The sequence below is a fragment of the Myotis nattereri genome (assembly GCF_964212035.1).
Source record: "Myotis nattereri genome assembly, chromosome: 10".
In the NCBI taxonomy this organism is placed as follows: Eukaryota; Metazoa; Chordata; class Mammalia; order Chiroptera; family Vespertilionidae; genus Myotis; species Myotis nattereri.
Genome location: NC_138085.1, coordinates 46419210 through 46443533, shown reverse-complemented (window position 1 = coordinate 46443533; position 24324 = coordinate 46419210). Strand labels below are relative to the sequence as shown.

Sequence of the window (24324 nt, the reverse complement as noted above, 5' to 3'; positions counted from 1 at the left end):
AGTTCAGTCTTTTACTAGAGCCCAAGTCCCTCACCTTCTCCAGCTCCGAGCTGCGGGCAACGCCATGGAGAAGAGCAGTGAAACCAACGGCTACCTAGACAGCGCCCAGGCTGGGCCTGCAGCGGGGCCTGGAGCGCCCCGGCCCCGCGCAGGACGCGCGCGGCGCTGCCTCGGCTTTCTCCGGCACCACGCGCTGGTGCTGCTCACCGTGTCTGGGGTGGTGGCGGGCGCCGGCCTCGGCGCGGCGCTGCGCGGGCTGGGGCTTAGCCGCACGCAGGTCACCTATCTGGCCTTCCCCGGGGAGATGCTGCTCCGCATGCTGCGCATGATCATCCTGCCCCTGGTGGTCTGCAGTCTGGTGTCGGGCGCCGCCTCTCTGGACGCCAGCTCTCTTGGTCGCCTGGGCGGAATCGCCATCGCCTACTTCGGCCTCACCACTCTCGGCGCCTCTGCGCTCGCCGTCGCTTTGGCGTTCATCATCAAGCCTGGGTCTGGCGCGGAGACCCTTAAGTCCAGCGACCTTGGGCTGGAGGATTCGGGCTCCCCTCCGGTCCCCAAAGAAACAGTGGATTCCTTCCTCGACCTGGCCAGGTAACGACAATCCTTCCCCTCTCCCCTCCATGGAGACGCCAGCTCTTCAATTACCCTCCAGTTCATTCATAAACACACACCTTCATATACTCCTAAAGAGTTCATTCTTAATTGGTTGCTAATATTTTTAAATATCAAAGTAATGTCTGGAGCTTTGCATGCTAACAACCCTTTTCAAACATCAGTCTTGATGCACCGGACAGTCTGAAGGAGCAGGGCCACATTTTTTTTAGCAAGAGCCAGTCCTACCTTCAAGTGTGAGTGTGCATTAGGGCAGAGGCAGCAGCCTCGCCTGTACTTGACCTCTTACGCTCTCTGGCTATGTTCTAACCACTCCTGGATAGCTTCACCCTATTTTCTCCAACAAAGTCCCCGAAAGCTTCCGGGTGCATTGGTTAAATTTTGCCTGTTGAACCATCCTGGCCTGTAATCTATGGCCTTCTCTGCTTCAGCCCTTTGGCTGGGAGGAAGCTGGCAATTTTTTGAAGAGTTGGTCAGAAGACCCAAGGATAACAAGGCTGGGCTTAGTTGTGTGGGGCCCGTTGCCCAGACTAGCCTCTCCTGGGGGCTTGGAACAGATTGCCCTCCAACCCATAGTCAGGACCACTCAACAGTATTGTGAGTTTCAAGGGGCTTTATTTGTGGGAAGATGTGAGTTCCGGAGCAGAGGGAGAGAGTCACTTTCTGTGACGCTTCCAAGTTGCTGTTCAAACCCTGAGACATAGGGTAGTTTCTCTAGTTTACCCAAGTCAGCCTCTCCTGCTTTCTCCATTAGCTCAGAGTTCACAGACGGAAAATTGCAGCCTGGAGGCATTTACTGACCTGGCCAAATGCAGCTGAGTGAGGGGCTCAGCTGGCTCTGGCTCCAGGTTTCCGACTGGGAGCCTTGGAGAGGTCTGTTTAGTCTTAAGTCACTGAGGCAAAGTTCCTCATGGCTAAGACTGTGAAAAAACAGCAAACCCTGGGCAAAGTGACTGGGCTTCCTGCTGTTTCCATTTCTCCTTCTGGAAAATGTGACAACGGTCTGCCACTGAACAGACAGAGTGTTCATTTGAAACTACAGCAGTGACAACAACAACAAAAAAGTCCAAGGCATTACATTGAAAAATAAAAATCTCTGATGAGGCGGACCAGAAAGTTTATACCAAAATTTCTTCCCTAAAAGGCAGGTAGAGGTAGCCTATTAGGACTTTGATGGCATCACAGCCTTTGCTTAGTGTCTGGCAGCTTGATATTTGGAATCTTGAGAAATCCTTAAAGTTTGGGGACTTCACTTGGGTGTTGAAAACAGTCTAATGAGGTTGAGAGTGCCTTTGGCTCTTCAGTGTATCTGTCATCTGTCCCAGGAGAGAAAGCGGATATTGGGATGAAAGGATTCTTTTTTGCAAGGATCAGTGGTCCAGGGAGGGAGTTGTACCCCCATCGGAGGCTCAGTAGCATTCTCATCTCCAAGAGAAGGGCAGTGGCCAAAAACAGGGCGTGGGAGTGATCTGAGGGGTACCTTATTACCACCAGCCCCAGAAGAGATCTCTTAGTTTCTGATCGTGGCTTGCTAGTTTTAGACCCAAGCCCCTTTAGCTCCTGCTTCTGAAGTGAATGGTGACCCAGTATCATGGCATAACGGTCAGTGTAGGTGCAGACTTTTCAGTGACTTGGGATTGCAGATACAGGGAATGACTTAAAGAACCTTTGTCGTGGCTTGTTGGGGATAGGTAGTGTTTCATAATGCATCCAACAGCCAACCTCATTTGATCCAGCAGCTCACGGATAAACTGAGGAAATTGAGCTACAGAGAGATTAAGTGATTTGCTCAAGATCATGGAGTAGTTGATCAAAAGAGGGATTATAAGAACCAGGGGACTCTGGACTCCATAGTTCAGGGCTCTCTTTCGATACCCTCCCCTCCCCCAAGTCAACATGCGATAGTAATGAAACCACGCTGCCGGTCTAGTCCCACAGTCTCAGAAGTGTTTGCTCTGGGTCAAAAGAGGAACCAGGTAAGGGTTTGACAGGGTCGAGGCAGATGGCCACTTCCTCTAAGGAGGAGATGAGCCCCTTCGGTGTTGGTGGAGGAAAGCACGTGTGCAGCTGCTCAGACGTGGCTTTCACCGTGAGCAGCTTGTGAGAGGAAACAGTCCTGAGCCACATGAAAATACTTCCTGGGTCTGGGAAGACTCTGGGTAAAAATTTTAAAATTGCTTCCTTTAAGGAATCCTTACAGATGTCCATTTTAAGTGACTCTGGGCATGTTCCTTGGCAGAGGCAGGTCGCAGTCCTTCCTGCCTGTGGGCACGTGAATGAAATGAGAATTTACCAGTAAACACCTCAGTCATGCAGCAGGCCCTCCCCTGTTCACTGCCCACAACTTAAAACACCTGGAAGGAGTCGGAAAGGTCTCTGGTGACTTCGTGCAGTGCAGGCTTTGCCAAAGTCCATGACCTTTCCCGGTCGCGGAGTGGCCCCAAATCCCACGGGGTCTCTCTGCCACAATTTCTAATTTGATTTTTGAAGCTGTAAGTCCAAGTCAAAAAGAAATGAAACCAATCGATATTCATTATGCCTTTGAGAAAATCCAGAATGCCATTACCAAGGGGTTTGGTTTCCTACCACACAATGGATTAGAAATAAAGGAGCCGCGAGTGGGTGTGAGGTGCCTGCACTAGGAGCAGGCCCTTCGAGAGGTGAGAAAGGACAGTGGATAGTAGCTGTCAGGTGGCAGAGTGGCAGACCGTCCCTTCCTGAGCAGCCTGCAGCTTTTATGCCTGAGGTCCCAGAACAATACAGGACTTTCCAAGCTGGTTGTGACCCATCCAATTGAGCCATGATCTTTCATCCAACACGAAATGATTTTGGCACCAAAGACACAGAATTAGCTTATCAGGAACCCAGTCATTGTGAAAGTTCGTAGTCCCTAACAATGTTTATTTCGGAGTCCTAGGGCATGCCCATAACTTCCGGTGCCCTGGCTTCCTCATTTTCCTAATCATGATAGTACCTACCTCACAGGATTGCTTTGAGGATTAAATGAGTTATGTCTGGCCCAATGTATGTTTGCTCTTGTTATAAATGGAGCCATGTTACAGAGCGATTGGGGTTTATACAACTAATAGGTATGGCCCTGTTTTTACAGTTTGAAATAAATGAGAGTAAATGGGGGGCTGCCGGGGGGGAGAGGTGGGGAGAGAATGTTTGAGGGAACTCAAGATGCCTTGCCGCTAACGTAGTCTTTAGGTATATTGGGAACCACGTGGAGCCTGGAGAAAAAGAAGTGAGCAGTGACGGACTGCTTTGGACTAATAGAATCAACACTTTGGGAAATTTGGAAAATGGAGAAAAGTCAAAACTAAACACAGATTTCTGAAATGGGCAGAAATCCTCACATGTGCTCCATGATGTTCCAGTTTATTTTCTCCCTGCCTTACCTGTACAGTCTCCAAAATTGACCTCAGCTGTAGATGGAAAGCACGGAGGCAGCTGGCTTCTCAACCTTCATCTGGATCAGTGGTTCTCAACCTTGGCTGCACACAGTGATGGCGAATCTTTTGAGCGTGGCGTGTCAGCATTATGAAAAACCCTAACTGAACTCTGGTGCCGTGCCACATATAGAAATTTTTTGATATTTTCAACCATAGTAAAACAAAGACTTATATTTTTTTATATTTATTTTATATATTTAAATGCCATTTAACAAAGAAAAATCAACCAAAAAAATGAGTTCGTGTGTCACCTCTGACACGCGTGTCATAGGTTCACCATCACTGGCTGCACATTAGAATCACCTGGGAATCTTTTTAAAATCCTGATTTCTGGGCCTCATCCTCCGGAAATTCTTTTTCTTTGTTATGGGGTGGGGCCACAACATTAGTAACAAAGAAACAGAATTTCTGGAGGATGAGGCCCAGAAGTCAGGATTTTAAAAAGATTCCCAGGTGATTCTAATGTGCAGCCAAGGTTGAGAACCACTGACCTGGATGCTAAACTTTGTAGTTTTCAAATGGGAAACCAAAGACTTATCTGCAAAGGAGGCAGGTAGGACAGCTCCTGGGCTGAGGCTCTGTGCTCTGGCAGAAGAACCGCTCTGGGCCTTGTCTTTTGCGGAAGTATAGCAGGCGCTCCGTGTACCTGGTAAGCACCACTGAGATTCTGCCTGTTGCCCTTTATTCTAGGAGTTATGTTTTTTCTTGTGCTCATTTTATCAACAATGGACTGAGCTCTGAGTCTTTCCCTTCACCAAGGGAGACATGAGGGACTTAATTTCCTCCCTCAAGGACTAGTGTGAATAGGATGCCTCTCAAGCTGCAAAGAACACATTTCTCAGTAGGTGCAAAGATGCAAAGAATCCTGTTGGGGACTGTGATCTAATATTAGCCCCTAGATCACAGTCAAGAGAGTGAATAGTGCATAATTTCTTTTAAATGTTGGCCATGCAGGTTGTTTAATCTATGCCCACGTATCTCTATTGGCAAGATGAAGACTCTTAGCAAATCTAACAAGGATCCAAATCCATGGAGGTTTCTCAGCCAAACTACTCACTAAAATAGGAGCTTGTAATTAAAAAAAAAGGTTTTAACTTGACACCATTCCTTCTACTCAGGAGACTACCCGACTAGTTCAAGTCCTGAAAAGAACATGCGCGCAGAGAGACAGTGTGGGTAGTGATTGAGAGCAGACACTGAAGTCAATTCCCTGGGTTTGAATCCAGCTCTACCACTTACTAGCTGTGTGGACAAGTGCCTCAGTTTCCTTATCTGTAAAATAAGGCAAATAATAGTATCTACTACCTAGACTTGTTATGAGGATAAATATCTGAGTGTCTTGCTAATATGCTAGTGTACCTTAGCCTCTCAGGCTACTTGATATAGAGAATGAGTGCTGTTCTTAGCTTTCTTTCCTAAAATGTCTCCCACCCCAGAGGCCCAGCATTAACCTTTCCAGCTGGAACTTAAAACTGGATGTGGGCCTTAAAAAGAGGGTGGACTACTCCCCCACCCCCCACTGTCACAATAGTGTGAGCCCATCACCGAAGCCCTTCCTCTGCTCCCAGCCTTGGGGGGGTGGGGGTGTGGGGGGGTACCAGGATCAGACGGAGCACATCCTGTTAACTGGCTCTAACAATAAACACCAGGGGTAATAAGTATCAGATGTATATAGCGTGAGCCATATCCTGTTCTAAGGAGCCTTTGAAATTTTCATAAATAGGGAAAGAATTTTGTAACTTAAAGGGAATACTCTGGAACAAAAAGTACACCCAAGCAAAAGTAAATTGTTTTACATTCTTCTCATATAGAACAGGGAAATGCATACCACCCTTGACAATAGGATCAGAAGAACAAATAGTAACAGATGTGTAAAGAAGGAACACTGAAGTTTTGCATCCTGTGAGCTGCATGAGTCTGAACAGTACCACTAACTAAAGTTCTACCGTGGCCAGATCAACTTCGGCTCATACCAGCTTTTCTAAGTAATGTATCTAGAGATTCCCACAGCTCCGGAAAGCATGCCCGTTCATTCTTTCCCAGTTTGGTCTGATTTGTGTCTCTGGATTTAGTAGTATGGTCTTGGCATTTTTGCAAATGTTCTTAATTTCGACCCACTATAAGAAATATTTATTTTTAACCAATATATATTCTGGTTAGTTTTATTAAAGAAAACTTTTGCACGATTTACTTTTCACCAGTCTGTCCTAGCATGTTTCTAATGATGTCAGAATCACCTGGATCACTGACAGCCAGTGTGCATACTCTGTAGAATTTTCCACATGCTGTGCCCAATTCAGTATTGTTGCCACTATAGTAATGGGCACCAGTCTGGGCCAACATGGCATTGTATGCTATTTCAGATTTCCAAGGCTGGACAGGTGCTGGCAAAGATGATCAGTTTCGCTTTGCCTTCTCCAACCACCTTCAGAATTTGCTTCTCCCCCAGAATGCACTTTCCACTTTTCATAACAAGGTAGATCCTAGAGGTGATCAATTCCAGTAACATTTTATGTCTTCTTTGCAGCCACCATCTTCCCGCCTTTGGTGCAGTACAGCCCCCAATCAAAAGCAACCTCTGAGGTGACTGGGGAGTGAGTGACAAGGAAGAAATACATTTAAGATTATGGCATCCACACATATGCACCCCGACCCCACCCTGAAACACCTGTTTCATAAAACAGCATTGTAAATGTGATACGTGCTGGTTTTTTGCATTCTATCTCATGTCTTACATCTTTTATAAAATGTGTCTTACATCTTTTATAAAATGCTGGTGAGAGCCCATACATTTGATTTCACGGACTACTGATGTTTGAGAAACTTTGGTTAATGTGTATCTGGTCTTATGTAATTCATGTAAACGTCTCAGGATCAAATAACAGAAAGAGGGAATATTTGAGAATTTAAACAAGATGAAGATCTCAGTAGTTAGAAGCACCCAAACAGCCAGCGAGGCTGAGTGCGGTGCAGCAGTGAGCATTGGCCTCTGATTTCCGGACTCTGATCTCTGTACTCCAGACCTGCACTGTCCAATCTGATAGACACTAGTCCCAAGAGGCTACTTAAATTTAAATATGTCATTTAAATTTTCAATGTAAACAAAATTTAAAATTCAGATCCTCAAGAGCACTAGCCATATTTCAAGTGCTCAGTAGCCACATGACTACCATATTAGCACAAATATAGAAAGTTCTGTTGGACAGTGCTGGTCTCGGAGCTGCGGTGTCACATGTGCTAACAGTGTGGGGGAGCGGAGAGGAGGGTTGAACGTGGTCACCGCTAAAATTCCTTCCAGCTCCTTATTTTAAAAGCCCGCGAAGTTATCGTGTGAATGTGAGGAGTTGGAGGAAAATGCCTAAGACAGAGCTCTGGGAAGCAAAACTGCTTGGATGATGAGCACCTTGGAATCAGGAGAGCTCAGGAGTAAGAAAAATCCCGAGCTCACAGCAGCGTATGTGTTTGAAAGGAGAGGGGTAAGAAGAGCGCAGACATAAGAAAGTTGTAGAACTGACACTACCCGACCCTAACACTTTACAGTGATAAAGCTACTGTAATCGCGACTGTGATTTTGTTGAAAGAATAGGCAAATAGATCAATGGAACAGAATAGAAAGCCAGAGATAGACTCTCATAAATATGGTCAGCTGATCTTTCACAAAGGCGTAAAGGTGATACAATGGCACAAAGATAATCTTTTCAACAGATGGTGCCAGAACAGCTGGACGTCCACGTGCAAAAAAATGAATCTGGACACAGACCCAGCACCCTTCACAAAAATTAACTCGGAATGGATCACAGACCTAAATGTAAAATGCAAAACTGTAAAACTCCCAGGAGATAGCACAGGAGAAAACCTAGGTGGCTTCCAGTATGGCAATGACTTTTAGATACAATAGCAAAGACACAATCTGTCAGATACTTGGCTTGACTAAATCACAGCCTCAGCTCTTTGCCCCTTGGTATGGGCAGGAGGGGACTGCTGCTCCTCTTCTTGGTCTGTGGCAACCAGAGGGACCAAGGGAAAGGAATAGGATTGTGTGGGTGCATGAGCTTCAGCTCACTGCCCCCAGGCAATCCCTTCCCGGGGATTACTATCTGAGAGCTGAGCTGTATAATCTAAAGAAAGTTCAGTCATTCCATTGAATGTAAATTTTTTTGGTTGTAAAATCTCCTTTGCAGTTAGCACTATATGTTGTTGTTGTTGTTGTTGTTTAACTTTTAAAGCATTTTGACTGATTTACATACAATGAAACACACCTCTTTTACATGTGCATTTCAGTGAGTTTGTACAAATAGAGAACTCCCTTAACCATCACCACAATCCAGACACTGAACATTTCTGTCACCCATGACCCCTCTCAGCAATGCCCACTCTCCGCCCCTGGCCGGAGAAAGTTTTGCTTTCTGTCGCTACAGATTACTTTTGCTTTTACTAGAGTTTCATAATAATAGAATCATTCAGCATGTGCTTTTCTTTGTCTGGCTATGTTTGCCCAGCACAATGTTGTTGAGATTATCCAGTTGCGTATATTAGTAGTTGGTTTCTTTTTATTGCCAGGTAGGATTTCATTGTGCAGGTTTATCATAATCAGTACATTCATCTGTTGGTGAACATTTGGGTTTGGGGCTACTATGTTTAAGATTATTAACCAGGGGTCCTCAAACTTTTTAAACAGGGGGCCAGTTCACTGTCCCTCAGACCGTTGGAGGGCCGGACTATAATTTAAAAAAAAAAAAAAACGATGAACAAATTCCTATGCACACTGCACATATCTTATTTTGAAGTAAAAAAACAAAATGGGAACAAATACAATATTTGTATTTGCATGTGGCCTGCGGGCCGTAGTTTGAGGACCCCTGTTAATATTAACCATACAGGCCCTTTTTGCAGACATATTTTCATTTCTCTTGTAAATATCCAGAAATGGAATTGCTGGGTCATATGGTAAGTGTATGTTTAACTTTGTAAGAAACTGCAAGGGTATATTGTTTTCTTCTAAGGAAATTGATTTTTTGGGGTGTGGGGGTGTGGCGGGACAGGAGTTGTTGTTTTGCCTCTAGTATTGTCTGTACCTCTCTGTTCCCATTGGATTTTGTAGACTAGATACTGTAGACTGTCTGAAAACAGGTCAGTGTGACAATGGCTGGTCTAGAAGTTCTGGGTGAGGGTCATGGTCTATGTGGGTGAGACAGTATTGGGTTATTGCTCACGCTAAGGAGACCAGGCAGGCTAACTAGCAAGGTTTAAACAAATAGCATGTACTCTTTGGAAGAGAGTGTATTTCAAGGTTGTTGGGAGGCTGTACTTGTACCAACTGAGGAAACTGCTAATCCTTAAGGATGCAAGGTACACCCAGCAGGAGTTGTATCCCAAAGAGACTGATGGAGAGCTTCTAACCCAGCTCGTTCTTAACTTCCTTGCCCTCTTAGGGAGAGAACCTAGTAGCCAGCTCAGTCCTGGAACTATTGAGGGTTGTCATGCGGTGCGGGTAGAATAGGAAATCCTTGCCTCAGGACCGACTTCTGCTTCTAAGTATTATAGCATATGGAAATGAGATACCAAACCTACCCCATAAGTTTGAAATATGTAAGAAAGGTGCTTGGTAATGGAAATAACAGGCAAATGTAAGTTGCTATTCATCTATACACTAAGAAATAGTACACGTTGCTAGTCTTTTCTACCTTTTTTTTTTTTTAAGTAAATATGCTTGTGATAGAACTCAAATTTCTGATCACCATTTCGTAATGGTTAATTTAACTGATGATCACATTTTGTCTGCTTCAATGCAGGTGTGCACGAGCCGGTATTCTCTAAATATGTTCAAAGCAATTCTGGTTTCACAGACAAGTAGATTTGGAAAATGCTGTGTTGCAGTCTCTACATACTGGTTGTCTTGCGGAAGCCAACTTTAGTGTAATGAAATTTTCTATCTTATTAACCCTGTTGGCTAGTACATGAGTTATCTAATGCACAAATTAATAAGTTGCCCACAATTTAGCAGCTTAAAATCACACACATGCACTATCTCACAGTATCCGTGCGGTAAGAATCCTGGCATGGCTTAGCTGAGTCTTCTGCGCCGGCCTCTTACAGAGCTGCAATCAGGTGTTGGCCACAGCTAAGGTCTCCTCCGAAGGCTTGACTGGGGAAGTGTTCGCTTCTGAGGTCGCACAGCAGTTGGCAGAATTTGGGTCCTTGAAGTTCAGTCTGGGAGCCTCAGCTCCTAGTCGGCTGTTGGCCAGAGGTCACCCTCAGTTTCTTACCAGATGGGCCTGTCCAACATGGCAGCTTGTTTCATCAAACATGCAAGCCCAGAAGGCAGTAAAGAGACTCTTCTCGCACGTTGGGAGCCACAATTTTATGTAACCAAATCACGAAGTGGCATCCATCACCTTTACTCCATTCTTTTGGGTAAAAGAAAGTCATAGGCCCCCACCCACACTCAAGGAGAAGGTATTACACAAAGGTGTGGCTTCCAGGGACCACCTGTTTGCAGAGTTGGGTTGCAATCAGACCGGCCTCCCTCTGAAACCAAACACATTGCAAATAGTTGCCTGGAGATTCCAGTGTTAGGTAAACAACTCAACCACAGACGTAAAAATTAGTGCGTAAATTTGGCTCATATTGTAAGGATGATCCAGAGTTGTTTACGCTCCTAGACTTATTCTTATAGGAAGTGGGTAGAACAGATGGACTGTCAGTGGGATTTTCTCACATATTAAGAACAGAATCTTGCAAGAGCCTGACCCAAAGGAGGCCCTCAGTAAAACTGTTTGCACGAATAGACTTTGGTTTCAAAACACAGCTTAGCTCAGCTCTATTGCCCTGCTTTTGTAACAATATTTTATATCCTTCATCTTGAAATGAAATTCATAAACAGAATTTACCTATTTGCATTATTCAAAACATTGATAGGACTTAACTGTAATATAAAAGTAAAAAGAGTAATTTATAATAAAAATAATGGTTTTTAACATGTAAGTGCTCTAAAACGAAGTGCTTGCTTCTGAATTTAGATTCACTGTTAATGACATAGCTATAAATACAGACTGAAACTTGATACCATGTGTGCAGTTAAGGACTCAGATCTTACCTTTTGCCTTGGGCAATGTGATTTTTCCAGAAAGATCAACAGTTCTTGGAAACATTCTGAACAAAACAAAAGAATAATTATCCCACATTTTATACAATAGTTGCACTCCTAGAAAATTCAGAATAGATTCAAATTAGGCAAAAACTGCCTTGTTTGGGGGTTAGTTTAGGCTCAGGTAATTATAAGGTTTCATCTGCAGGTATAGGATATTGGAAGGCATGAGGGTGAGGGCCTTGGCACCATTTATTGTACAGGACTTTGCTGTACTTAGCAGAGTGAACGGCTGGCACCCGGCACTTTCCCACACACTCCCCCAATCTCAGGAATGCCCTCCAATTATCTCCGCAATAAAAACACTCCCGTGGACTTCACTGTGGAGCAGCACCACTCCCCACTGAAAACCTCTGCAACAGGGCTTCCCCGCTTGGGGAAAGGAAAGGGATGCAGTTCCTCTGGTTTGGTTGAGCATAAATATCCAATAGTACCCCAAAGGAGAGGAAATAAACATTGGGGCACTCAAGTTTCTATGGTGGCCCGGCAGCGAGGCATAGGTGGGCGTTTGGACAAGCAGAAGACCGTAGTCATTGCTGGAGGTGGAGAGAGAGGAGGAGTACTGTATGTGAGGCTGTCAGGAATGGGCAATCTTAAAGCACATACTTTGCTGAATTTTAAGAATACTGATGAAATGCTTCCTTTTCCAACAGAAACCTGTTTCCCTCAAATCTTGTGGTTGCAACTTTTAAAACGGTAAGGTTTGATGCTTTGTTAAAACTATGAACCTTTGATGGGGGTGGAGGTTGTATAAAAATATTGCTGTAGAATTAGGTAAGGTGTTAACAAAACTTGGTAACATTGGTCTAAGTTTTATAGATGGGCCCCTGGGATAAAACAAACAAAGCAAAACTCAACGTTTTTCTAAAATATCCCACTGGTTCCAACATCTTTTCATATCACCTGAGAAATACCCTCCGATCACATTTTGGGGCTCTCTTAAATAGTTTAGAATATTTTTCAAGTATAATGGTATCTTTTTTCGGGTTATAAGGGAAGTATATGCTCATTGCAAAAAGAGTAAAAGTAAAGTACAAAAAAGTGGAAGAAAATAAAATAATCACCCATATTCACCACCTAGAGCTACCCATGAACATTTTGATATACATCCTTCAGATCTGTTTTTCTCTATGCATGCCCACATGTTTAAAAAATAATCATACTAAATATGTTGTTTGTAAACTCTCTTATATAATTTTATTTTTAAGATTTTTCTTTTAATTTATTGGTTTTAGGACGGAGAGAAACTTCAGTTTGTTGTTCCACTTATTTATGCATTCATTGGTTATTCTTGTATGTGCCCTGACCTGGAATCAGACCCACAACCTTGGTGTAGTATCAGAATGATGCTCTAACCAACTGAGCTACCGGCCATACAACATATTTAGTATGATTATTTTTTAAACATGTGGGCATGCATAGAGAAAAACAGATCTGAAGGATGTATATTAAAATGTTCATGGGTAGTTCTAGGTGGTGAATATGGATGATTATTTTATTTTCTTCCACTTTTTTGTAAACTCTAAACTTTTTTTCACTCTAAACTCTTTCTCAAAGCCATATATTGTGAAGATTTTCTCACGTCAATAAATAACCCCCCTGCACATGTTATTGGTTGTATTCCACTGTATGAGTGTACCATGATTTTACTCCATCGGTCTCTTATTGATGGACATTCAGCTTGTTTTCAGTTTTTCCCTAATTTTAGCATTACTCTAAGTAACATCCCTGTGGCCATGCTTTACACAGAGAAGAAATATAAAGGTCTAGATTAGATGGACTAACCTGATTGCCCTTAATAAAGACTTTTCTGTTTCTAATTATAGCCTCTCTCTTTAAAAAACACAAAACAAATCTGCATATAAGCACAGCTGTGGCTTCTGTATACAACATGAGGTAGGAGAAAGAGAAAAGGCATATGGGATTTCGGTGCCTGTCACATGTGGGCTGAGTGTTGTTTTTCCTGCCATCCTGATCACAGGACCACTGAACACCTCAGCGTGTCTGAAAGCTCCGTCAGTCAAAGCTGAGAGAGACCAGAGCTCCTCAGTGGCGGGCACAGAGCCGGCCTCCGGGTCCGGGGCCTCCTAACGCGCTGCTCTTGACAGTGCAGAAGCCAGCTGTCCTCAGAACAGACCAGGAAGGGTGTTCCATAACAGATTCCACTCGATCGTGCCTGCTGCCACTGGGAGACACCTGTGCAGAAATATGTGCAGTCTGCTGTAGGCCAAAGCTGGAGAGGTGTTTCACTTCAGAGAAGTGGGTCTCGCAGGGGGCTCAGCCAGGAACACCAGCTCGCCTGACATCCTTTGCTTTGGAGAGTGGAGGCTCTGGCCCATTAGAAATAGATTCTGAAAAACAGTCATGTTCAAACAAATTCTGGAACCAAGTGGAGCATAAATAAATGAATACACATAAATGGACACATTGAAAAGTGAACTTGGGCATTATGGAATTAATACCAAGGTTCTCTAAATACTGTGAACTCTCAGCTGTTTGAAATATCAAGCTCTCAGCATGCAATTGGGCAGACCTACCAACCATTGTCCAAGGGCATAAGGACATTCTCCCTGGTTTCCTATCTAACCAGAGGCCTCTGGTAGTACATGCTGCCTTGGTCTTAAGGTCAGGCCAACCAATTGAGCAATGCCCCCAACACTTGACGTGAATAATGACAGACTAGCTAGAGGCCCAGCTATTCAGCCCCATCTTCCCCTGTGCACTGACAGTGATTTTTCTTTCTCTCACTTACAGTATGCAACTGATTATAAAATGGACCCCCACAACGTGAGCAATGGAAACATAACCCTTGAAAAGGTAAAGCTCTTTGTAAGATCACTTGTGATGAATACTTATAAAGTAAAGAATGCTTCTTAATTGCAGGAGCCCACACAATGCATCTTTTTTCAAGCAGGGCTGAAAACTTTGGGGTTTGGGTGGGCTGTTCAAAGCACATGGTCTTGGTTTGTTTCTTTGGTTATTTACCAACATGGCCGAAGTCTAGCGTCTGTAGCTTTGCAATCTTTAGTGGATCTACTTCATCAAATTGGAACTAACGTCCCCTCTCCTAAAATATCTATATATATAAAAGCCTAATATGCTAAGTGTCTGATCAATTGGTAGACCGCCAGGGGCAGATGCTTCAACCAGTAGGTTAGCTTGCTGCTGGGGTCTGGTCGATCGGGAATGGGCAAGACGAGCTGGACATGCCCTGGAGCCCTCCTGCGGTCCCTCCCCAGCCAGCCAACCTCCCACGGTCCCTCCCGGCCGGCCGGCCCCCATCGGCCCCAATGATCACCGGCCAGGACAAGGGACCCTACCGATGCATGAATTTGTGCACCAGGCCTCTAGTATTTTATAACACCCTTCTGCTATCCTGAAATATCATTAATAGGTGATTTACCCTACCCCTACACATAGAACTTGTTCTAGGGGCTTAACTTACTCTAGCCATTATTCATTCACGCATATATTTTTGAGTACCTATTGTTTCCCAGACACTGAGCAGGAAGGGACAAGGGACCTCAAAGATTATTCAGTCCAGCCCCAGAACTGTCTGGGAAGAAGGGGGTACTTTGCCTTTTTCCACACATCTACCTCCTCAGGGCTGAGGGACTCCGAGTACTACCCACCGTTCTGTGATTGAAGGAAAAGTTCCACTTAAAAAAGAAAGTTGAAAGCTACGAATTAAATCCAATTCACGTCATCTTGCAGATGAAGAACCTGAAGCTCAGAGAAGTTATTTAATGCCAGAGCTGGGACTAGAAGTCAGACTAGAACTCTGGTAAAAATGCTCTTTGTGCACGCCATGTTTCCTGTTCAGAATTTCATAATGTGTTTGATGGAGTAAAATGCCTGCCTAACATATACTTGCAGCCGTGAGATTCAGCATTACTGGAAAAATAAAGAGTGCATTTTACCTATACATTTAAAGTCAGTGATTTAGGAACGAATATCCTGAAGAGATCCATGTCAATCCTGAAAAATCTTGGGACTTTCGTCAGCTCAAAGGCCATCCTAACAGCCTAGCAGCAAAAAGAATTATTGACATTTAGGAGGTGAAGGTATAGGCATCAATTCTTGATCTGAAGGAACTTTTCAGCAACAAGCTCTTTTAAAAGCCACCCTTTGAAGTGATTGTTTGTCCAACCTCTACCTGAATATATCCAGTAACAGGGAGCTCACTGCTTTCTGCTTCAATCCATGCCGTCTTTGAACAGCTTTTAGAGTTAGCAACTAGGTGAAATTTTTGTTGACTTTCTGTATCCTTACACTCCATCTCCCCCTTGACTTTCCTACCCCTTGATTTGCAAAATCACTTAAGGTTAAAGAAAATACAAACCTTTTCTCATTCTGGGTATAGTGTTTCAGCCTGGTGGAGACACAAAGCAAATGCATCTTTACAGTCATATGTTGTAAACTTGGACCCTGTGTCCACTCTGATCCTGCAGATCCCATTTGGCACCGAGATCGAAGGGATGAACATTCTGGGATTGGTCCTTTTTGCCCTCGTGTTAGGAGTGGCCCTAAAGAAACTAGGCTCTGAAGGAGAAGAGCTCATCCGTTTCTTCAATGCCTTCAACGAGGCGACGATGGTGCTGGTGTCGTGGATTATGTGGTGAGTCTTGCTGCCCTCCCCCCTGCTGCCAACCCTCCCTCTTATCTCTGCTCCAGCCAGAAAAGAACCTGCCTCTGCTGCTCTAGGTCACCTCTGGGTCACCACCTGGCCCAGGGCTCTGTATGTGGTTGATGCACCCCCAGGTGGGTCCTGGTGTGATAGAGGTGGAGGCAGTTTCCCCTCCTGTCCAGGACCTCAGAGAGTCAGGCATGTCCCATAGTTACCAGTTACTTCTTCAGCACCCACAGTGGCCCCTTATGCTTCTACTAGAGGCCCGGTGCATGGATTCATGCACCAGTGGGGTCCCTCAGCATGGCCTGCAGGGATCGGGCCGAAATCAGCTCTCCAACATCCCCCGAGGGGTCCCTGATTATGAGAGGGTGGTTCTCAGGTGATGCACCCCAGAACCAGGCTCTCTCCTCTCTGGTTCCTCTAGGGTGTGTCACCCTAGAACTGCAGCTGCCAAGTCACCACAGCTGCCAAGTCACCGCAGCTCAGCAGCTCCTGCGTTGAGCATCTGCCCCCTGGTGGTCAGTGTGCATCATAGCTACAGTTCAAACGATCGGATGGTTGCTTAGGCTTTTATATATATAGATCATCAGTCATCTACTTATGGGTTCACACCATCATCCCATATTATATGTGATGCCCATATCATCTTGTGGAGCAATGAATTCCATAAGTTTGCTATCTGCTCTGTGAAATAAGGCTTATTTATCTTAAACTGATAGACCTAAAGCTTCAGAGGGGCCCTTTACTATCGTATTTCACTACATGGAGGACAGATTCATGCATATGTAAACTTGGAATAGTCTTTTTTTTTTTTAACCTAAATGTTTCTGTAGGTAGTATCGATGAAAGTGTAATTGTTTAATACAAAATCATTAGATTGATTTTTGGCTAAAAGGTAAAATTTTGACCTGATCCCTCAGAAATTATACTAATTCCAGTGGCCATCCCTCGTCAGCTTCGTCCTGCTGTTTCACTCAAGCCAAATTTCTGTGGATTTTAGCGTCTATCCATTCATTGTCAGGAAACTAGTTTATCTTTTCATGCACAAAGCATTTTCCTAACTGTCAATCCTTAAATATCCCAGAACTTCTCTCTCTCAGTGGCATTGAGGTGGCACCTGAACTGACCAAATTCCAGGAGAGAAGCCTGGAATTTGGTAGGAAAGTTTGGAATTGGGTGGGAGGCCAAGTCCAAAGCCCCCACTGGTGGTGTTTCTTTTGCTCAACCACATTTTCTTGCTCAACCACCATTCCAGAGGCTGACTCTTATCATTGCAAACATGACACTTTGTTCGTATGACTGTTGTTCTGGGGAGAGAAATAGTTCCAGGAAGGAAAAAGTGTTGTCATCACAGGTCAGTTCCTTTCCTGGGTTTTTTTGTTTGTTTGTTTTCTGTTGTTTATTTTGTCTAAAATCTTCCCAAAATTTGGATTAAAAGAAAAGACATGGTCACTGATAGTGACTAGTAACCACTACACAGAGGTAGAGCTCCTGCCAGGTCCTGCCGCCAGCCTTCACTTTTTTTCCCTAATGAAGTATGACTTATGGAAAAGTACTTAAAACATGTGCACAACTTAATGAATTATCCCTTAATGAATTATCACTTAATGAATTATCACTTAATGAATTATCCCTATCACAAAGCAAACACTCATCCAGATCAAGAAACAGAACTTGCCAGCACTTTCAGAGGTCGCTCTTGTCCCCCTCCAACCGCTGCCCCCTCTGTCCACCTGAAGAAGGGACCTGAACTGACTTCTAACCCTGTAGACCGGAAAGGTCACAGTTTGATTCCAGTCAGGGCACACGCCCAGGTTGCAGGCTCGATCCCCAGTAGGGGGCATCTCGGAGGCAGCCAATTGATGTTTGGTTCTTACATCGATGTTTCTCTCCTTCTCCCTCTCTGTCTAAAAATCAATTTTTGAAAATATGTTCAAAATAAATAAAATTTATCAAAAAAAAGCCAATGGTTATAAAATTCTTCCTCAACTTAGATTTAATTCAAAACAACTGACTCTGGTTCTTTGCAGCTCCCCTGGCTTGCTCCTTCCCGTCCTTCCTCTCGTCCTGCCATTGAAAAATACCTTCACGCTCCAGGAGTGTCCCCAGAGGGCCATTGTTAATGACTTTCTCCCACGGAATCATGTTTCCCAAATCACAAAGAATGTTAAGCCTCACAAAAATCCCAGCTTCGTCTCAGTTCTACGAAATCGGTGCTAGTCTTTTGTGTCTCTAAGTTTTCAGAAACAAGCCTGAGCAAAGCCGAAAGTCAGACTCCATTCCCAGAGGCTTTGATCTCGAGCAGTTCCTTGTCTTTCCACTTGGGAGTCCCTGTGGTCGGTGACAGCCATCTGTTCAGAGCATCATATCCCAGGGGAAAGAAGCCTGGGTTCTGATCCTGACTCCGTTACCCCCGGAGATGTGTCATGTCAATTTTACTCAGTTTCACGGCCTGTAAAATGGGCCCATCCCTTTCATTCTCAGACTCCTCCTAGGGGGAGACGAAGGCCGCCTAGTTGAACGTCCCTGTGTTGAGTGGGAAGGGCCTGCGTCTCCCGGCCCCTACGTCACATCGCTCTTACTGACAAGTACCTTGTGCTCATGCCCTAGGTATGTTCCTGTGGGCATCATGTTCCTGGTTGGGAGCAAGATTGTGGAAATGAAGGACATCGTCGTGCTGGTGACCAGCCTTGGGAAATATATCTTGACGTCCATGTTGGGCCATTTTATTCATGGAGGAATTGTTCTGCCGCTTATTTACTTCGTTTTCACACGAAAAAACCCATTCAAGTTCCTCCTGGGCCTCCTCACACCATTTGCGACAGCATTTGCCACCTGCTCCAGGTGAGTGGGTTTTGGGAGCCCTTGATGGCTCTGAGCTGTGTTGGTATGAAACCAGGTGAGCCCAGTGGTAGGTGCACAGCTGGCATCTTAAACCCAATTTAGAGTTTTCAAAGAATGAAATACGTTAAGATACTCGTTAAGATACAGAATCATGTTTTCCACATCACATGCTGTGTTATCAGCCCCCACAGCTCTTAGGAAATGGATTTCTGGGATTGCCAAAATGAGGAATTGCCTTGTTTCTTCTTCTTCTGGCTCCTTGACAGTCAACCTGATCGTTATTTAGGCCATCGGAGCTGTGGGTCCTCACCCTAATTAGTAAGCCCTTTGCCTGAGTAAAAGAAAGTAGCCACTTAACTCAAAATGCATTGCAGGGAAGTTGCTAGAATGTTACCCGTCCAGCTCTCCCTCTGGATGCATGACTAGAAAATACACCAAGGCATCATGGTGAGGGATACCTGCTCAGCTCTCTAGGATTATCTAATTTAGCGTAAAAGATGATGTACCTGTCGTTATCAGAAATCTTTCAAAAAAAAAAAGTGGGGGGCTTTCTAAATACATGAAAGAAAACTTTCCAAGGATGGCAGCACGCTGTTTCTCTCTCCTGCTTAGCTTTTGCCTCCCTACCGCATGCTTCCTCCCATCCTGAAGGGCCAGTCATATGACCAGGCAGTGCTGGTACAAAGGATTAGGGAGGCGAGGTTCTCTGGCTTCGACAGAAACAAACCTGCTCCTCAGCTGCGCCCGCCACCCTCCCCGGAGGCCGCTGGAGAGAACAGGTTTCGTTTATCCAGTTATCTGTGAACACAGTTACTCTTTCCAAATGTTCAGAGCCATTTCTGCTTCTTGGCCTAAAAGAAAAAAAGAAGTCATCATGGTTTTTTGCCTTGTACTTTTTTTTGGGGGGGAGGGGGGTCAGGAGAGGAGGTGCACATACAGAGTCAACAGTTCTTTGTTCTCTTGCGAACCTTTTGTACCACAAGGTCAAGTGTGGTTCTTGAGAAATTTGGAACAGGTGCATCCAGGTAAGTAACACCGCAGGTCAATGGGAGTCGGGTTCTGAATGCTCCGGAAGTTGACAAAAACCCACGTTGTGACAGAAACTTTGACGCCGTTGTGATGTTCCTTGTATTCCGGGGGAGAAAGCCAGAAACGAGGGTGGTGCTCGTGGTTCCGGTCCAGGGCCGGAGCGAGCGGCCTGCTGCCCTTGGAAGCACGGTTCTCAGGGTCAGTGGTGTCTCCATTTCCAGCTCAGCAACCCTTCCCTCCATGATGAAGTGTATCGAAGAGAACAACGGTGTAGACAAGCGGATCAGCAGGTTCATTCTCCCCATCGGGGCCACCGTGAACATGGACGGCGCGGCCATCTTCCAGTGTGTGGCCACCGTGTTCATCGCCCAGCTCAACAACATCGAGCTGAAGGCAGGGCAGATCTTCACGATTCTGTGAGTTCACGCCTCCCTCCGAACTCTGGGCCTGGCTCAGAACCTGAGGGATTTCTTGTGATTTCCTTTGAAAAATCCTGCTAAGTACCCATCTGGCCAGGACACGGCGTCTCATTTATGAAATGAGCACAGTGTGAATCCATTACTTGGAGAGAGTGCATTGTCTCTCGCAGGCTCATCGGGCAGAATCCAGGGCAGCCGTGGGCAAACTACGGCCCGCGGGCCGGATCCGGCCCGTTTGAAATGAATAAAACTATTGAAAAAAAAGACCGTACCCTCTTATGTAATGATGTTTACTTTGAATTTATATTAGTTCACACAAACACTCCATCCATGCTTTTGTTCCGGCCCTCCGGTCCAGTTTAAGACCCATTGTGGCCCTCGAGTCAAAAAGTTTGCCCACCCCTGATCTAGGGTCATGTGGTTTTCCGTTGCCGCGCCATGGCTGCCATGTTCTGCATTTCTCTGTGCCCCCTCCATGCTCTGTGTTCATGGTGACCCTGCTGTGCCATCCCTAGAGTGACAGCCACGGCGTCCAGTGTTGGAGCGGCAGGCGTGCCGGCCGGAGGGGTCCTCACCATCGCCATTATCCTGGAGGCCATTGGGCTGCCCACTCGTGATCTCTCTCTGATCCTGGCTGTGGACTGGATTGTGTAAGTAGCAAGTCCTACCTAAGGGCAGCGAACAAAGGAAAGTCTGTCTTGAGCTCCCTAGGGGCTTGGCACTCCGCTCGACCTGAGGCGTGTGGAGAAACTTCAAACATGCTCCCTGCCTTGTGAAGGAGCCCACAGTTGAGCTGGCAAGACAAAACTTAGAGCTAGGAAAAGTTAACAACATGAGTCAGAGGCTCATGAATGACCATGAAATATTATTACCAAGAACTTGCTTAGAGCATCCGGGAAAGCATGGGTTGCAGGCCCCGAGGGAGGGGGAGGGGGGAGGGGGAGAGGGGGGAGGGCACTAAAATCTGTGGAAGGTGTTGGTTCGGTAGGAGTCATGGCCATGGGTGCAGTGAGCCTTTGGGAAGATAGTCCTTGGCCAGAAATGCCCAGAGAGTGGTTTCTGTGAGGAGAGGGAAGATGAACCCTGTTAATGGGAATGCCTTGGGCTCGGGGAGGAGGTGTAGGAAGGAGGTGTGATTCGGACGGCCATCGGCAGAGCTCCTGTAGACACAGAACAGTTTCTGAGTGCTGATTCCTTGAGTTGAGGGATACCTTTTTCAGGTAGGGGCGATACCTATTTTATAGGGAACGTTAGCTGAAGTACTAGTGTTGGACAGTAGAGCATGTGGATAAGAAAATGAGCCTTAGAGTCCAGGAACCTGGGTATCTATTACTTTTATAAGAAAAAAAATTACGAGAAAGTTCACCTAGAGTAAAGTGAAGCCTTATGCCCTTAGGAGCATGCACTCTGGATAAGAGCAGGGGCCCCGGAGGGTCACAGCTTGCCCGTGGCCTTGGCCCCTGTGACGGGGCTGCCCCCAGGCGGCTGCCGCCGGTGGCATTGGCTGGACCGCCTACCTTTCCTTTCCCACCAGGGACCGGACCACCACCGTGGTGAATGTGGAGGGGGACGCCCTGGGTGCGGGCATTCTCCACCACCTGAATCAGAAGGCGATGAAGAAAGGGGCGCAGGAACTGAGCGAGGTGAAAGTGGAAGCCATCCCCAACTGCAAGTCAGAGGAGGAGACGTCACCGCTGGTGACACACCAGAACCCGGCGGGCGGCCCTGCTGCCAGCGCCGTGGAACTGGAATCCAAGGAGTCGGTTCTGTGATGGGGCTGGGCTTCCAGCTTGCCTGCCATCGGTCGTGCCCACCCTGTCAGTCCAGCCACCGGACACCGGGCGCCGCCCACCGCCCTCACCGACTTTAGCCTCCGGGCAATGCGTTGGCCCAATCACCGGTTTGAGGATCACTTCTCAGCACAGGCAGTGGGCTTCCCAGCCAGAACTGGTTCCTGGGGACTAGGACACTGACATTCAGCTTGATCCCCGTCTAGATGCAACCATGTGCGCGCACCAGGGTCCGTCTGAAACACACCATCGAGCTGCCAGGCTCGGGGAAACAACAGGCTCGGTCAAAGCTTGGGAACATGCAGATGTGCCCTTCACTGCACCCAGTCACTGCGGTGGGTGCTTTCCAGGCAAACTTAGGGGGTTTGCAGTCATCGGTCACATTGCCTTGCGAGCCTTCGTGATTGGAAAATTCCCAAATTCTTCGCCTTGAATGGAATTCGCTGAGCTGGGACTCCGGGTGTTAGAGTTTTTGCTTACAATTAGGTACAGCTGGCTTCTGGTTCAAGGGTTGTTGGTGGACTGGCGGTGCTGCACATTGTCAAGTTAGAAATACTCCAGATGGTGGTAGGGCTGCTGGCTTCTCTGGTCAAAGGCATTGAGTAAACTGTAAGTGCTGAGATCAAAGAAAGGAGCAGGAAAGGGAAGCATCTTAACCAGACAGGATGCACACACACACACACACACACACACACACACACACACACATTCTCATTCTCCTCCCAGCCCTGGGGAAGTTTGCAGCTTCGTGACCTGGGCCTCTGACAACACTATAGCTTCCTCGCCATCCACTCTGCTGCAGGATCCTGGTTGGTTTCTCAATCTACTATTTTTTGTTGTTGTTAATCCTCCTGAGGGTCTACCCCCCTTCCCCCCTCCCCCCACCCCACCCCACTGATTTTTTAGAGAGAGTGGAAGGGACGGGGAGGGAGACAGAGACACATCAATTGGTTGCCTCCCACACACACCCCAACCAGGGCCAGGGATCAAGCCTGCAACTGAGGTACGTGCCCTTGACCGGAATCAAACCCGGGCCCTTTCAGTCTATGGGCTGACATTCTTACCACTGAGCCAAAACGGCCAGAGATATTTTTATTTTTATTTTTTTTACCTAAGTGATACCTCTCTCCAAAGCCCTTGGTCTCCTGGTGAAGACACCGTTTATGAGTGGGGCTTTGCTTTCTGTGCATTAGCCACTTCCTCCCGCTCGTTCTCTGTGTACCTCCTCCGCAGCCTCAGAGGCAGCCTCTCCTAGGTCCTCCAAGATTTCATGAACTAGCCACCGCCCCTGCCATTGCATTTCCAGGTACTGGCTTCCCTGTGACTGCCAGGCCCAGGCCCCGTTTCTGCCACCCCTCCGCAGGCCGTCAAAGCTCCCAGACTTTCACCCTCAGCCATTCCCTTGCTTTCCCTGTTGCTGTGGTTTCGCTGTCACCCTGCAGAAGGGAAACACACCTTTGTGATGTGTGTTCCATTGCGATGAGTCTGGGTGGATGGTACAGAGATGGCCAAACTCCTCTGTTATAAAATCAGAGGCCTGAGCCTAAGCCAAAGGGGTGAGGAGGAGCCATGAGGCACAGAGCTGACCCAGCTCCCTGAAACCTTTAAACCAGTGAAGCCACGCCCCTTTCCTGTGACACCTGGAGTGACCAGGAACTGAGCTGAGGCGTCTCAAAACCTTTACCCCCTGGCCAGAGCTTGCTGATACCCTTCTGTTTTCAGAGGGGGAGACAATCACATTGATTACAAACGGCAAATGGACATTCGCTGCTTCTAAGGCTTTAGCGTATTTCGTCTTTCCCTCTTCCACAGATTTATGGCTGTATGTGCACACACATATGTGTGTGTGTGTGTGTGTGTGTGTGTGTGTTGTTTGAGCTCCAATCTAAGCAAGTTTGAGTGTGGATAGAGGTGACCTAACTGCAAGCTGAATGGCTCTGGCATCCTGATTTTCCTGTTTCTAAGGGTGAATTTCACAAAACGAGGACGTTAGAGCTGCGCAGTGAGACCCGGTGACTGCACGTTGTCTGTGCTGTGCCTGGAAACGCAGCACAGAGAGCGCGAGCTCGGCCTGAAGCAGGGTTCTTCCCGGCGGTGATCACCCCCTCCCCTGGGAGGGAGTAGGTGCTGTTTTTCTGTCTGTTTCTCCGTGCACAAGAGCAATCAGACCAGGAGTGACCTGGCTGGGAAAAGTCCCACTTTCTCATTGTCTGAAGATGTCTCCCCCACGACTCTCTTGTAAGTCGTCGTAAATACTGTTCCGGTACCGTTCATCTCTGTTTTGTAGGTGTGACATTTGCCTTAAACATAGCAGTCTTCAACAATGAATACAGTGTTTCTACGAGGGTCTGCGTTCCTTTCTTCCTTTCTTGTGTTTTGGACTGGCATATACCGATGG

At 46.3% G+C, this 24324-nt stretch overlaps 1 protein-coding gene and 1 pseudogene across 2 annotated transcripts; one reads left to right on the top strand and one right to left on the bottom strand.

The window, feature by feature from the left end:
* Positions 1-19: 19 nt before the first annotated feature.
* On the top strand, positions 20-23694 carry SLC1A4 (solute carrier family 1 member 4). The gene is made up of 8 exons (XM_081101123.1): positions 20-591; positions 11868-11910; positions 13969-14031; positions 15621-15832; positions 18455-18688; positions 19939-20133; positions 20652-20786; positions 21671-23694. The coding sequence occupies exons 1-8, from the start codon at positions 65-67 to the stop codon at positions 21906-21908; spliced, it is 1647 nt and encodes a 548-aa protein (XP_080957249.1). The 5' UTR covers positions 20-64; the 3' UTR covers positions 21909-23694.
* On the bottom strand, positions 6134-6601 carry LOC308526100 (large ribosomal subunit protein eL30-like; annotated as a pseudogene). Its single transcript has one exon. The product of its transcript is annotated as a large ribosomal subunit protein eL30-like (transcript).
* Positions 23695-24324: the final 630 nt, after the last annotated feature.

Bases quoted from the DNA above. Each gene is read 5' to 3' on its own strand.
- SLC1A4 (XM_081101123.1), top strand. From the start codon at position 65: ATGGAGAAGAGCAGTGAAACCAACGGCTACCTAGACAGCGCCCAGGCT. The intron at 592-11,867 runs GTAACGACAATC...CTTTTCCAACAG, and splicing joins TCCTTCCTCGACCTGGCCAG to AAACCTGTTTCCCTCAAATC. The intron at 15,833-18,454 runs GTGAGTCTTGCT...CTCATGCCCTAG, and splicing joins CTGGTGTCGTGGATTATGTG to GTATGTTCCTGTGGGCATCA.